This window comes from Brassica napus, unplaced genomic scaffold (genome assembly GCF_020379485.1).
Source record: "Brassica napus cultivar Da-Ae unplaced genomic scaffold, Da-Ae ScsIHWf_875;HRSCAF=1241, whole genome shotgun sequence".
NCBI classification, from domain to species: Eukaryota; Viridiplantae; Streptophyta; class Magnoliopsida; order Brassicales; family Brassicaceae; genus Brassica; species Brassica napus.
The window spans coordinates 123,021-134,652 of record NW_026016915.1 but is presented as its reverse complement, the minus strand read 5'-3'; the positions used below and the strand labels follow the sequence as shown (position 1 = coordinate 134,652).

Below are 11,632 nucleotides of genomic sequence, written 5' to 3'. Positions count from 1 at the left end.
GAACCGAACCTGAGTTTTCCAAATTTGTCTTTGACTACTAAACCGGACAAATTGATGGTTTAAAAACAAAACTCGGTCTGGATCATAATAAAATCAGATCATGAGACTCTCTACCAAACAAGAGAGAGTCCTTTCGATCTCTGCAAACTTTGTTTTCGACTCTAATTAAGAGGAGAAGAAGTGTACTAGTTGAAGCGAAGAATCCAAAACGCGGTGATCTGTGCGTTTCAGACATCAATCGCCAAACGTATGCATAACTGGGTTAGAGCTTCCTCTTCCGATTTCGCCGGAACTCCTCCACAGCCCAGGAGGTAAATTAATTACTTCTTCTCCATTCAATTTCCGATTTTTAATTTCAGCTGATGATTTTTACTCTTCAATCAGTGGACATACAGCTGTCAATGTCGGAAAATCCATGGTCGTTGTGTTCGGCGGTCTCGTCGACAAGAAGTTCCTCAACGACATCATTGTTTATGACATTGGTACTATCATACTTAAGCCTTAGGATTATTGTTTCCTTGCTTCAAGAAAGATGCTTTGTTTCTTTCTTATGAGTTACGTTCTTGGCTTGCTCTGCTTGTAATGACTATTGTCTCTATTAGTTTATTTGATAGAACGATGCTTACATCAAAGATAGTTACTTTGCCAAAAACAAAAAAAACTATAGAAAGCTGAAAACTTCAAGATGAGATTATTCGATTCGGTGTTGTTGAAGAGGAATCAGATGGATACTCTCTTTTCTTATTTTGCTAGTTGTGTTTCTGAGCTTCTTTTGTCCCCTCCTTGGCCTTGTTTTAAGTATCATATGTTCAGCTTTTTTTAATCATGTGATAATCGGTTTGTCTTATGATTTGCTTCTTCTTTAATCCTGTCGACTAGAAAACATAATCGGTTTGTCTTATGATTTGCTTCTTCTTTAATCCTGTCGACTAGAAAACAAACTCTGGTTTGAGCCAGAATGTACTGGCAGCGTTTCTGAAGGAAAAGTTGGTCCTACACCTCGCGCGTTTCATGTTGCCATCACTATTGATTGCCATATGTTCATCTTTGGTGGACGTTCTGGTGGCAAGAGGTACGCACTTCTATATATTTTCTAGTTATAAGCGTTTTTACATTCTAAATAGCTCATTTCTATAAATCAATTACAGGTTGGGTGACTTCTGGGTTCTAGATACTGGTAAGTGTGCCTCGGAGTTTTTAGTACTCTGCTTTGGCACTTCTGTGGCACTCCTATTAATGACGTCTGCTGACATTTTCTGCAGATATATGGCAGTGGTCTGAGCTAACCAGCTTTGGCGACTTACCTACGCCTCGTGATTTTTCTGCTGCCGCTGCTATTGGCAACCAGAAAATCGTGTTGTGAGTATCATAAATTTTAGACGTTCCATCAACTTGTTGCCTGCATTGGCTTAGCCTATGATTATTGGCAGGTGTGGCGGCTGGGATGGTAAAAAATGGCTGTCAGATGTGTATGTTATGGACACAAGTATATCTCTCCTCTACTTCAGTTTTGTAATAAAACTGTTTTAAGTTTATGATAATGTCAGCTTTATTGGTGTCTGTTAGTGTCACTTGAATGGATGGAGCTGTCGGTTTCGGGGTCATTGCCACCTCCTAGATGTGGTCATACAGCCACCATGGTTGAGAAACGTTTACTTGTTTTTGGTGGCCGAGGTATAACACCAGAACCAAAATCTTTGTTTTGCTTGAGCTGATAACAACTAAGCTGAGACTATGGTGTGTGATATGGTTATCTTTGACAGGAGGTGGTGGACCTATCATGGGTGATCTGTGGGCTTTGAAGGGTCTAATAGATGAAGGTGCATCCTTACTTACATTTCTTGAAAATTGCATTGAATTATGTTCTGTTTGCTGATCTTATTGTGGGTTGTGCAAGAAAGAGCGTGAAACACCTGGATGGACACAACTCAAGCTTCCTGGCCAAGCACCATCAGCTCGATGTGGTCACACTGTCACATCCGGAGGACATTATGTATATCTTTTTCAGCTTCTGTTTGTTCTTTTGTGTAAGGATAGCTTCGCTTGACCTACATCACTCACATCATTAATTTTCATGTATGAAGCTTCTGTTATTTGGGGGACATGGAACTGGTGGATGGCTGAGTCGTTATGATGTCTATTATAACGACGCTATAATTTTGGATAGAGGTAGATTCTTGCTCACTCGTCTCATAAGATTCTTCTCCTCTGCTAAAGGATCACTCTAAATCCAAAAATCCACCTCATTAATTTACAATAGTACAATCTAGCGAGATGATAAAATTGTGATGTAAATATATCACTTTTATTGCTATGCATTGTCTACGCGCTGTTAAATTTATATTTTCACATTCTAGTAACTGCTCAGTGGAAGCGCTTACCAATAAGCAATGACGAGCCTCCTCCTCCTCGAGCCTACCATACAATGACTAGTATTGGAGCTCGTCTTCTTTTAATTGGTGGTTTTGATGGAAAATCAACATTCGGTGATCTTTGGTGGCTGGTTCCTGAAGGTATCTTACTCTTATTTGTACTCAATGTTTTACTCCAACTTAGCTATCATTCTGTGTAAACGCATAATTAGTTCTTATCGTTGGAAAGTCTTTAGACGAACTAATTTTGGTGTTGGTCACAGATTGTAGGCAATTAGAGTCACTTAGTTTCTAGCATACTCTTTTTTTTCTTTATTAAGTTTGTATTGAAAATTTTGAAGTTTTACATATCTGGTTGAATTTACTGAACTGGTTAATCTTCTGAAAATGTTCTTATACGTTTTGAAAGAAAGAACTGGATTAATGGATGTGGAAAACTCTAGATAGGGATATAACTCTTTTTTTCTTTTCTCAGATGATCCGATAGCCAAGAGGTCTTCTGCACCTCAACTTAGAAACCCTCCTGAAACCAAGGAGTCAGAGGGAGAGTTGAATACGGTAATTATAGTTCCTGCTTGTCATCTTATGTGTTTTCAACTTGTTTTAACATTTAAGAGTTTGGTCACAGCAGGAAGGGGGACAAGAGGGATCCACTATCGTTGGCTTGCAAAAGAAAATGGGAATCTCTGTTCCATCAATTTTACGCCTTCAAATCCCCGAGGAGTCAGAAGATCAAGAGTTCGTTGAGTTAGGAACCAGATTGATTGAGGGAGATGATGTAGTTGATAATGGAGCCTCCATGATTCAGGTGAGTTTTTCCTCTTGTCTATTTTAGAATGTGTGATTGTGTTATTCTTGTTCTGAAAATGCTTCTCAATGAAAAGATGGCAGCTGAAGCACTTCGTCAACATTGGAAAGAGTCCACTCCAGAGACTTTGCAATTAAAGGAGCTTAGTGCCTTGCTTCGAGATTATCAGCGATTGGTTACCCGAAAATACACGTGAGTTCTTACCCATTCGAACTATTTCAGACTCAGATCTTGTTTAATTATGTATATTATCCTTGTTTGCCCTATTGTATCACCACATGCCATTGAAGTAATTTATATAAATCTCGTAATATAACATGTTATAAAATTTCAGATTTGCTTCTTCCTTTCCTTCACACATGTTTGTTTTCATTGTTGTGGGTGTTTCTATCAGAGCACAGAACAGCTTAACATCTGCTGATTTTGGCCTCCCTGTAAAGAAGACCTTTACGTTTTATCATATCAAACGTTCTTCCGAGGTATTACTGCATTTTGCATACTTTCCTCATGTTATTAACTCTCTGACATATAAAGTTTACATTGCTATTCTCTCAGTTGCGGATTGATGACACCCCCAAGTTGCTGGAAGAATACAAAACCCTTGTAATCTGATTGAGGAGCTCTGTAACTCTCAAGGAGAATACAAAAGCCCTTCTAAACTCTTCAAGTAGCTGCCAAGAAGATCACCAAGATTGCTGTCAGCATTACCATTGCAAACAACAAAGCTAAAAAGTCTCAAGAGAATCATATCTCTGATAGACAACAAGATATGTAAACAACAACTTTTTAGTCAAGGACAAAAAGATAATTACCCATATGTAAGATTTTCATTATCTCTACTTAATCCACATATCTCAGCATCTGCTCTTTTTCTTTCTTGTTTGGGCTTTGAAAATAGATTGCTTTGCCTTGAAGCCAATGGGAAAGTAAGGAAAAAAATAGGCAAACTTCACCTCTTATACTTAGAAATGGATTACTACAACAACAACGGTACTCTTGATAACTTAAACCATAGAGTTTCTGTCTGCTTAGACCCGTATTGTCTTTTTTCTCTATCCCCTAAAACAACTCAAACTCAAGATGATCTCCCATGGCTTTACATTCAAGATAACCATTACTATTCCCTTTAGGAGAAGTTGCTTCCGTTGCACCATTCTCATATACATCAGGCAGCTCAGGGGGAATGGCGCAGCGGATGAGAGCCCAGTTCAATCCTTCAAAGAAAGGATGCCTCTTGATCTCTGCAGCTCCTTTCTCCCACCCGAGACGGCTCTCTGGATCCTTCATCACCAACCTCCTGATCAAATCCTTTGCCTGGAAGCTCACAAGAGGGCTATCAGGAAACTTGAGGTTCTGAAACACAACGTTGGACAACGTCTCCTCATTGTCATAGCCTTTGAACGGTGTCTTCCCGTACAAAAGCTCATAGAGAAGAACCCCAAACGTCCACCAGTCTACTGCAGCACCGTGCCCTTCTCCTTTAATGATCTCCGGCGCCAAGTACTCGTGCGTTCCCACAAAAGAGTTTGACCTTGCTTCGGTTGGTTCAGCCACAAGCTGAGGCAATGATCTGAACTGTTGGGTCAAGGGATCAGGCCTTCTCTGTTTTCTTGGTTTTGATGAGAGCCTAGGGCTGAAACATGGGACGCGGCACGATGGTTCGATACATAGAGGTTGTATGCAGTTGGATGTGTTGTAATGACCAGACACCCTTGCAGGATCTTTCCCGGCAAGAGAAGTTGTTTTGAGAAGAGTTGGGTTCACCTCACATCTGAGTGAGAGGTCAAAATCTGTAAGCATGATGTGACCATCTTCTCGGACTAGAATGTTCTCTGGTTTCAGATCACGGTATATAACGCCAAGCATGTGTAAGTACTCGAGCGCAAGGAGGACTTCTGCTACATAGAACCTGTGAACAAAACAAATCATCATTTTTACTACATTATCACTAGGCATGCAGTCATTACCCGAACCTGTCGAACCGAACCAAAAATTTTGATTTTCGCTTAGTTCGGTTAGAAATTTCGGTTCATTTCGGCAACTAAAATAGATTGTTTAGTTCGGTTTTCTAAAAGAAAATATATACTAAACAGTACCAATCTTAACCCAAATTCCAAACTGAACTAATCGAATTAATCAAAATCCGAATCAAAATAACCGAAAGTAACCGATTTTTTGACATTTACTCAATTTAAACCAAAATTTTAACCAAACTAACCGAAAAACCAAAAACCTTCGATAAAAATATTTTGAAACTGTACTAACCGAAAACCGAACCGAACCAAATTTCTTTTCAGTTCACTTCGGTGAGATTTAGGCCTATCTGAACTAACAGACCCGAACTAACCGAAGAAACCTGCAGGCCTAATTAGCACCATCGACTTTTTTTTTATCAGAGATTCATAACAATGTGAAAAGTAATCTTTACCTAGCTGCAGGTTCGGAGAAGCATCTATTGAGCTGCTTCTGCCTCAGGACATGAAGATCACCACCGGGACAATACTCCATCACCAGACATGACAAGTTATCTGAAATGAACTGCGCATACAAGGTAGGCAGAAAAGGATGGTCCAACATCTTAAGTATCGCCCGTTCCGCCTGCGCCCTCGGCGTCTTTTTCCTCCGAGCCAAGAACTCGTTGTCCATGACCTTTATAGCAAACAAGCAACTCGTACCTACCAGCTCAGCGAGGTAAACCGTTCCTATATCTCCACAACCAAGCTTCTTCAAAAGGTTGAAATGTCTGAGTCCTAAAGAGCCACCACACTGCAACTTGACGTGCTTAATCGCTTCCCATCTAACGTCCATAGACATGTGAGGTTTGTTGCCGCAGCTGAACCTGCTCAGATTGCTCTCCTCGCTCATGCTTGTGCTGCTGCTGTAGTTTCCTATGCTGCTGTTCTTTGAGCTCAGAGAGAATATAATCTTTTCGCTGGAAGTTGGATTCTCTCTTTGTTGTTTATTTTGAATGGCGTCTTGTTGCATGACAATGTCAGCTTCTCTTCTGGTCTCCTTATTGGACTTCACAATGGGAGTGAGATGCGAGCTTGCAACTGATTCTTGATTAGCTTCAACACTGACATTTTCTGAGATGCTCTTTAACGAGCAGTGGCATTTCTGGCACAGAGTTTGGCTTGCACTAGGCTCTAAGGAAGTATCAACTTCCTCTACCAGTTTTGTAGCAGAAGAAGCTACAGCTACTCTTAACTTCTTCTTAACCAAAATCTTCCTCTTTGGTCGTGGTTTGGGACGTGGGATGTTTCTTTTTACCTTGTTTACCAGCTTTCCTTCTAGCCCTGAGGGCAGAGCTTTTGCCTCACTTATCACTCTAGATGATGAGATGATGCTCTTGTCTAGCTCCTCTTCAGCATCATCTTTGCTGCTAGAACATGAAGGCAGAGAGGTAACATGTTTGTCTATCTCTACCACACCATCTTCAATGACCACCTGAGGAGGAGGAGATGTGGGATACTCATCTATCTCTATCTCAAAATCTCCACTACCAAAACTGAGAGAAGATCCAGAGTTGTTGGATTTATACAGCAACACAGTCTCTCCCATTGATCCAGACAAGAACTTAGAAGGCTTTGTCTCAAGGACATCAGGCACACTCTGTGATGAGCTGGGTATGTCGTCTACAGGAGTCAAAGATACTTCAACCAACCTCTTACCCTTGTCCACAGGAAGGCCAGACCTGCCTGCAGATTCACTCAAGACTTGTCTGTAAAGACTCTTTATCCTGTCTGCTTCAGAAACCCTCGGAGACGCAGCTGCAGACTTTGACAACCGTTTCTGAGCAGCCATTTCTGAGGCCTTTGAGATGCAAAGATCTCTCAGGGACTGCTTCAGTGACACCGAATCAGAACGACCAACTCTTGGTGATCTAGGGGTTGTTCCTCCCATGGGAAATGGCTTCTTCATAGCGCTTTTCTTGGAAGGGCTTGTGCTCCTGCTAGTACCAGCGCTTGCGCTAGTCTCAAGATGATGGAAAGAAGAAGAGCCTATGACTCTTCCGGGTGATGGTTTTATGGATATAGACTGGAAAAGCTGATCAATGTCATACTCCATAGAACCTACAGGACGCTCCATATCTTTGCTTGATCCCAATGCTGGCTTATTACAGTATCTGCTAGAATGTTTAGTTATCCTCACCACGTCCTTCTCCTCAACAATTTCACAAGCACCAGCAAACGATCCCATTAGCAATGAGTTAGTTTATCAACAGAGCTTCTCATGCTGATATGAGTCCCAGAGTTGTTCAGACACCACAACAAGTACTGAGGAAACCAAACTTGAGCTATAGAGAGATCATGTAAGAACTTTGTTCTGAAAGACCTTTGAGAGACTCAGCTTCCTTGATTCATACTGCAACATCCTGTAATAATACAACCATTTGAATCAAACAAGAAGTAACTAGGAGAATATTCTTTTAGATGAAATCAAACAACAATATTCCAGACAAAGAGCAATGTTAAAAAGGAATATGTAACAGAAGAATGCAATGATCAAAGTAAGGAGCTTGAGAAGTAAAGGGGAATGAACAGGTAAAGTAAGTCATCATCATAGTTAATAGACTCAAATAATGAACCCTACAGAAGTAAAGGTAGCTACTTTAAACCCACACTTTAATAAACAGAAAGAAGACATTTTTATTTATGGAGATGGAGATGGACCAATCAATTACAAAATCAAGAAACAAACAAACAGAGAGATGAAGAATCAAGAAAACTAAATAAAATAATATTAAACTAAATCTAGCAGTTTCAATCCCAGATCTCATGAAGCTAGAACAGAGTAGTAATAACCGTTACTGAAGTGAAGATTCAACTTCAAAGATAACATGGGAAGAGACTTAAAGTGATTCACGTGAAAACCAAACTGTATAACAACAAATGAAAAAGCTCAAAGCTCACACACTATACATTGCACAAGCTCATTACCCAGAAGTAAAGGATCTAAGAGAAGAAAGGCTTACCCAAGAAGAACATTAGGAGGCAGGATAGGTTACAGAGACTCATGGAGACTGCCCCTCAAAAGAACCCTAGTGGCTTGAGCTTGAAGAGATTCCACAAAGAGTGTAAAAATGTCTAGTTTATTTGTTTTGGTGTTTAGCGTTCAGTGAAGAAAATGTTTGTTTGTGTGACGGATGATAAAGTTGAGAGGCGTAATGTGGGTCCCCAAAGCATATGTGTTTGCGGGTCTCATGTTACTATGCTGAAAATCACGTTTCTTGTTTTATTTTTTTCTGACTTGTCTTTATTACATTTCACATCAAAAACTCTCTTTTCCATAATTATTTTTAGCATTTTTGTTTTGTTTTTTGCCGACCAAATTACCTAAAAGGAAGTTACATTGTCCCTATTTTACTTGATTTTTCTAAAATCATCCACAAGGTTTCTTACAAAATAATGCCACATGGATAAACTATAAAAAAAACATGTTTCTTAAGAGCATTTTATAAGATATTATTTTACAATTAACTCTTTTTAATCTAAAACAGAAATTGCTATTTGAATTTATGCTTAAGATAAGAAATATAATTTATTTATTTCAGTTTAATTATATTTAAGATTATCTATTGGTTTTCGTGACAAAAAAAAAGATTATCTATCGGTTTTAGTAATTAAGCCAAGTGGTTACTAAGAACATGTAAATCCATAAACCAATAATAAACCTAAGTAGCAAAAGCTACAACTTCCAATCCTAAAGATGGATTAAACGACCAAACCGATGATTAACACTATTGAGTTGTTGTTATGTTATGTATTTGGCTAGGGCTCTTTTACATCCCGTCCACATTGTGTCTGATCCACACTTGGGAACTCTTTGAATTTCTTTCTTGTATCTATCTCTCCATATTCCATACACAACATCATCAACAGTACATCTATACGCGCCACACGTTAGATTTTTGTTTTATAAATGCCAAAAATCTATCAATTATTGGGGAACAAAACTGTCAGAAATTAGACGAGTGCCTGATATGTGCCTTCTTGATTTGATGTGTGTTTGTTGTTTTTATCTTTGTAATCTTTGTGGTGAGCCTAACTATACGAAGCTTTGCATTCCTTTTTGTGAAGAATCGATTCCGGTTTACAGAAAGGCTGTGGTCTGAGTTGAGGCCCATCGGGAGAAAGATTAGCTTATTATAACAGTAAAGCCCAAAGCTAGTCAATGCCAAAGAGTAAAGACAAGGGAACAGAAGTTTCTTAACTTCAACTCATCTTCTTCTTGGAACTTTCTTTGATCAGTCTATACTGTGCAAGTCTGTCTGTAAAGAAGTTTCTCTATACTCTTTTATTGGTTTCATAGTATGTTCATATTCTCCCCCTTAGTCAAATACCACACATCACTTTATTGCCTTAGTATAAGAACTAAATGATCCATTACTAGCAACACACAGGGTCACTGATTAACACGAAACCAGTCACATCTTAAAGCCACAACCCTTTTCAAAAGATGGCTTGAACACAACACAATCATTACTAGCAAGAACCAAGAAACATCTAATTAACAATCATACGGCTCAAGATATGTTGTTTTAAAGGTTTTAAAACCAGCCACAACCCTTTTAAGATATGTTGTTTTAAGGTTTTGTAACGTTTTTAAACAACAAAATAAAAAAGGTCTCGAAGCCTCTCTCATTAACCTCAAAATATTACACAGTTTCCTGGAACTCTTTTATGTCTACAAAAATCCATAAATAATGTAATAACTATAATAATTCTATAAAAGACGTATTGATCTTTTATTTCTCAAATATATATTGTGACACAAGGAGTGTGTGTTCTTGGCTCTTAACTATACAAAAAAAAGTGAGGGAGGAGGATCAGAGAGAGTCTTGGTTGAAGAGGTTATACCCTGAGATGAGTGAACTGCAAGCAAAGGCAAGGAAAGCCAAGAAGGACATAGCAATAGAGGCACTCGCCATCTCGGTGAAATCGTCTTTCCCCCAGTTTGAAACCCAATCATCAACACGAGTCACTGCAGCTGTTGATGCTGATATAAGCATATACGCAAGCACCTGAATAGCCAAACACACAAAAATAAAAAACAACCATTCTCCTTCAGAAAGCAAACCTTTTCTTGTTCATAAGTAGATGTGAATAGCAATATGAATTTGAACTACATAGGAGACAGGGTAACAACACTAGCTGAAACTAAGTTAGTGATGACTCGCCTGATCTAAGATGAACTCAAAGAGAGGTCGAAGGTGGTGGTTGATAAAGTGCTTCTCTCTGACAAGATGGTATGCCAAGTCACATGCTTGAAAAGCAGAATATACAAAAGCCACCACGTTCACAGACAGACAAAACCTGTCACAATAAGATTGGTAATAATCAAAATCAAATGACATCAATAAGACTCAATTCAAGAACACGACCATACATACCTGTACTCCCTGTAACGATCAAAAGAATCGCCACTCCACCCTTTAGTCTTATCAGCAGCCATAACCGAGAACGAGATCAAAGCCAACACGACCTCACTTAGCCTAAACCCTAAAGCTGAATACTTCAAAACCTCTTCCCTCTTCGACCTCTTCAGAATCGCCAACACAGCTCCAGATCGCTGCCCACCACCACCGGTTCTTCTCCCGGAGCCGACGCGAGCACTCTTCCTCGTCGTCGCTACCGCAGGAGGAACGAACTCTTTCACAGAAGGGTTGTGAACGACCACGATCGGAGACGGAGTTTGATGAGCCAGAGAAGCGAAAGGTTCTTCCTTTACCGGAGTTTTGCTTCTCCTGCTGCTACGTCTCTCTTCTTCATCTGATTCGCTGAGAGCGTGTGGAGGCGAAGGAGAGGAAGAAGAGTAGTGAGCGGTGGAGTTATCGAAAGCCACTATGGCCATTGAAGTATCTGCCGGAGGTGGAGATTTCACCGTTGAGATGGAAGACGGTGACATCGACGGCGGAGATCTCATCGGAGAGACGAGTTTGAGGATGAGGAAGTAGTGATGATGATCAAAACAGGTAACGCAATCGAATTTAGGGGAAAAAAAGGGTGAAAAGAAACAAAAGTGAAGAAGCCAGCAAAGAATCAAAGTATCGAACAAAAGAAAGCAGAAGAAGACTTTTTGAAGTCTCTTGTCTTTTTTAGTTTACTGTCCTTGGTTATGTTTTTTTTCTTATTTAATAACCCGCACCAATACTTTTGGTCTTTTGTGTTCTGACCCCTATAGTTTTGATTTTGTATTTATGCCCCTTTGGGTTTGGTTCCTCTAGTTAATAAATGGCCATATTATGCTCAGAGAATCCATCGTTAAAACGCGTTTTCAAATTACAAAAACCGTCGTTACAATGCGTTTTCAGAATACAACACAGTGGAAACAAACAAATTACCAACGGTCTTTTTTTTTGTGTTAGTGAATTCTAAAAAAATAAAATGTATTTTACATGTTCTCGTAACGCATTATTAAGAGCTACACATCATTTTTATATTCATAAGTT

General features: G+C 39.4%; 3 protein-coding genes across 5 annotated transcripts; 1 reads left to right on the top strand and 2 right to left on the bottom strand.

The window, feature by feature from the left end:
- The first annotated feature begins 49 nt into the window (after window positions 1-49).
- Window positions 50-4,049, top strand: LOC125606408 (protein GLUTELIN PRECURSOR ACCUMULATION 3-like). 3 transcript variants are annotated; one of them, XM_048775477.1, is made up of 16 exons: window positions 50-311; window positions 385-482; window positions 934-1,072; window positions 1,149-1,177; window positions 1,263-1,359; window positions 1,431-1,486; window positions 1,567-1,674; window positions 1,764-1,820; window positions 1,902-1,993; window positions 2,085-2,169; window positions 2,358-2,513; window positions 2,848-2,930; window positions 3,004-3,180; window positions 3,257-3,372; window positions 3,575-3,659; window positions 3,736-4,049. In XM_048775477.1, exons 1-16 carry the CDS (start codon window positions 250-252, stop codon window positions 3,790-3,792), a joined length of 1,497 nt encoding a protein of 498 aa, XP_048631434.1. In that variant the 5' UTR covers window positions 50-249; the 3' UTR covers window positions 3,793-4,049. The 3 variants fall into 3 exon arrangements, with proteins under 3 accessions (XP_048631434.1, XP_048631433.1, XP_048631435.1); XM_048775476.1 differs by having other exon boundaries at window positions 3,001-3,180; XM_048775478.1 differs by lacking the exons at window positions 934-1,072; window positions 1,149-1,177 and having other exon boundaries at window positions 3,001-3,180.
- Window positions 4,050-4,112: 63 nt separating this feature from the next.
- Window positions 4,113-8,329, bottom strand: LOC125575577 (serine/threonine-protein kinase KIPK2-like). Its single transcript, XM_048775475.1, has 3 exons — window positions 8,156-8,329; window positions 5,609-7,555; window positions 4,113-5,089 (listed from the first exon to the last, which is right to left on the bottom strand). The coding sequence occupies exons 2-3, from the start codon at window positions 7,378-7,380 to the stop codon at window positions 4,240-4,242; spliced, it is 2,622 nt and encodes an 873-aa protein (XP_048631432.1). The 5' UTR covers window positions 7,381-7,555; window positions 8,156-8,329; the 3' UTR covers window positions 4,113-4,239.
- A 1,469-nt stretch (window positions 8,330-9,798) lies between these two features.
- On the bottom strand, window positions 9,799-11,344 carry LOC125606407 (CASP-like protein 4A3). The gene is made up of 3 exons (XM_048775473.1): window positions 10,574-11,344; window positions 10,361-10,496; window positions 9,799-10,204 (listed from the first exon to the last, which is right to left on the bottom strand). The coding sequence occupies exons 1-3, from the start codon at window positions 11,104-11,106 to the stop codon at window positions 10,010-10,012; spliced, it is 864 nt and encodes a 287-aa protein (XP_048631430.1). The 5' UTR covers window positions 11,107-11,344; the 3' UTR covers window positions 9,799-10,009.
- Window positions 11,345-11,632: the final 288 nt, after the last annotated feature.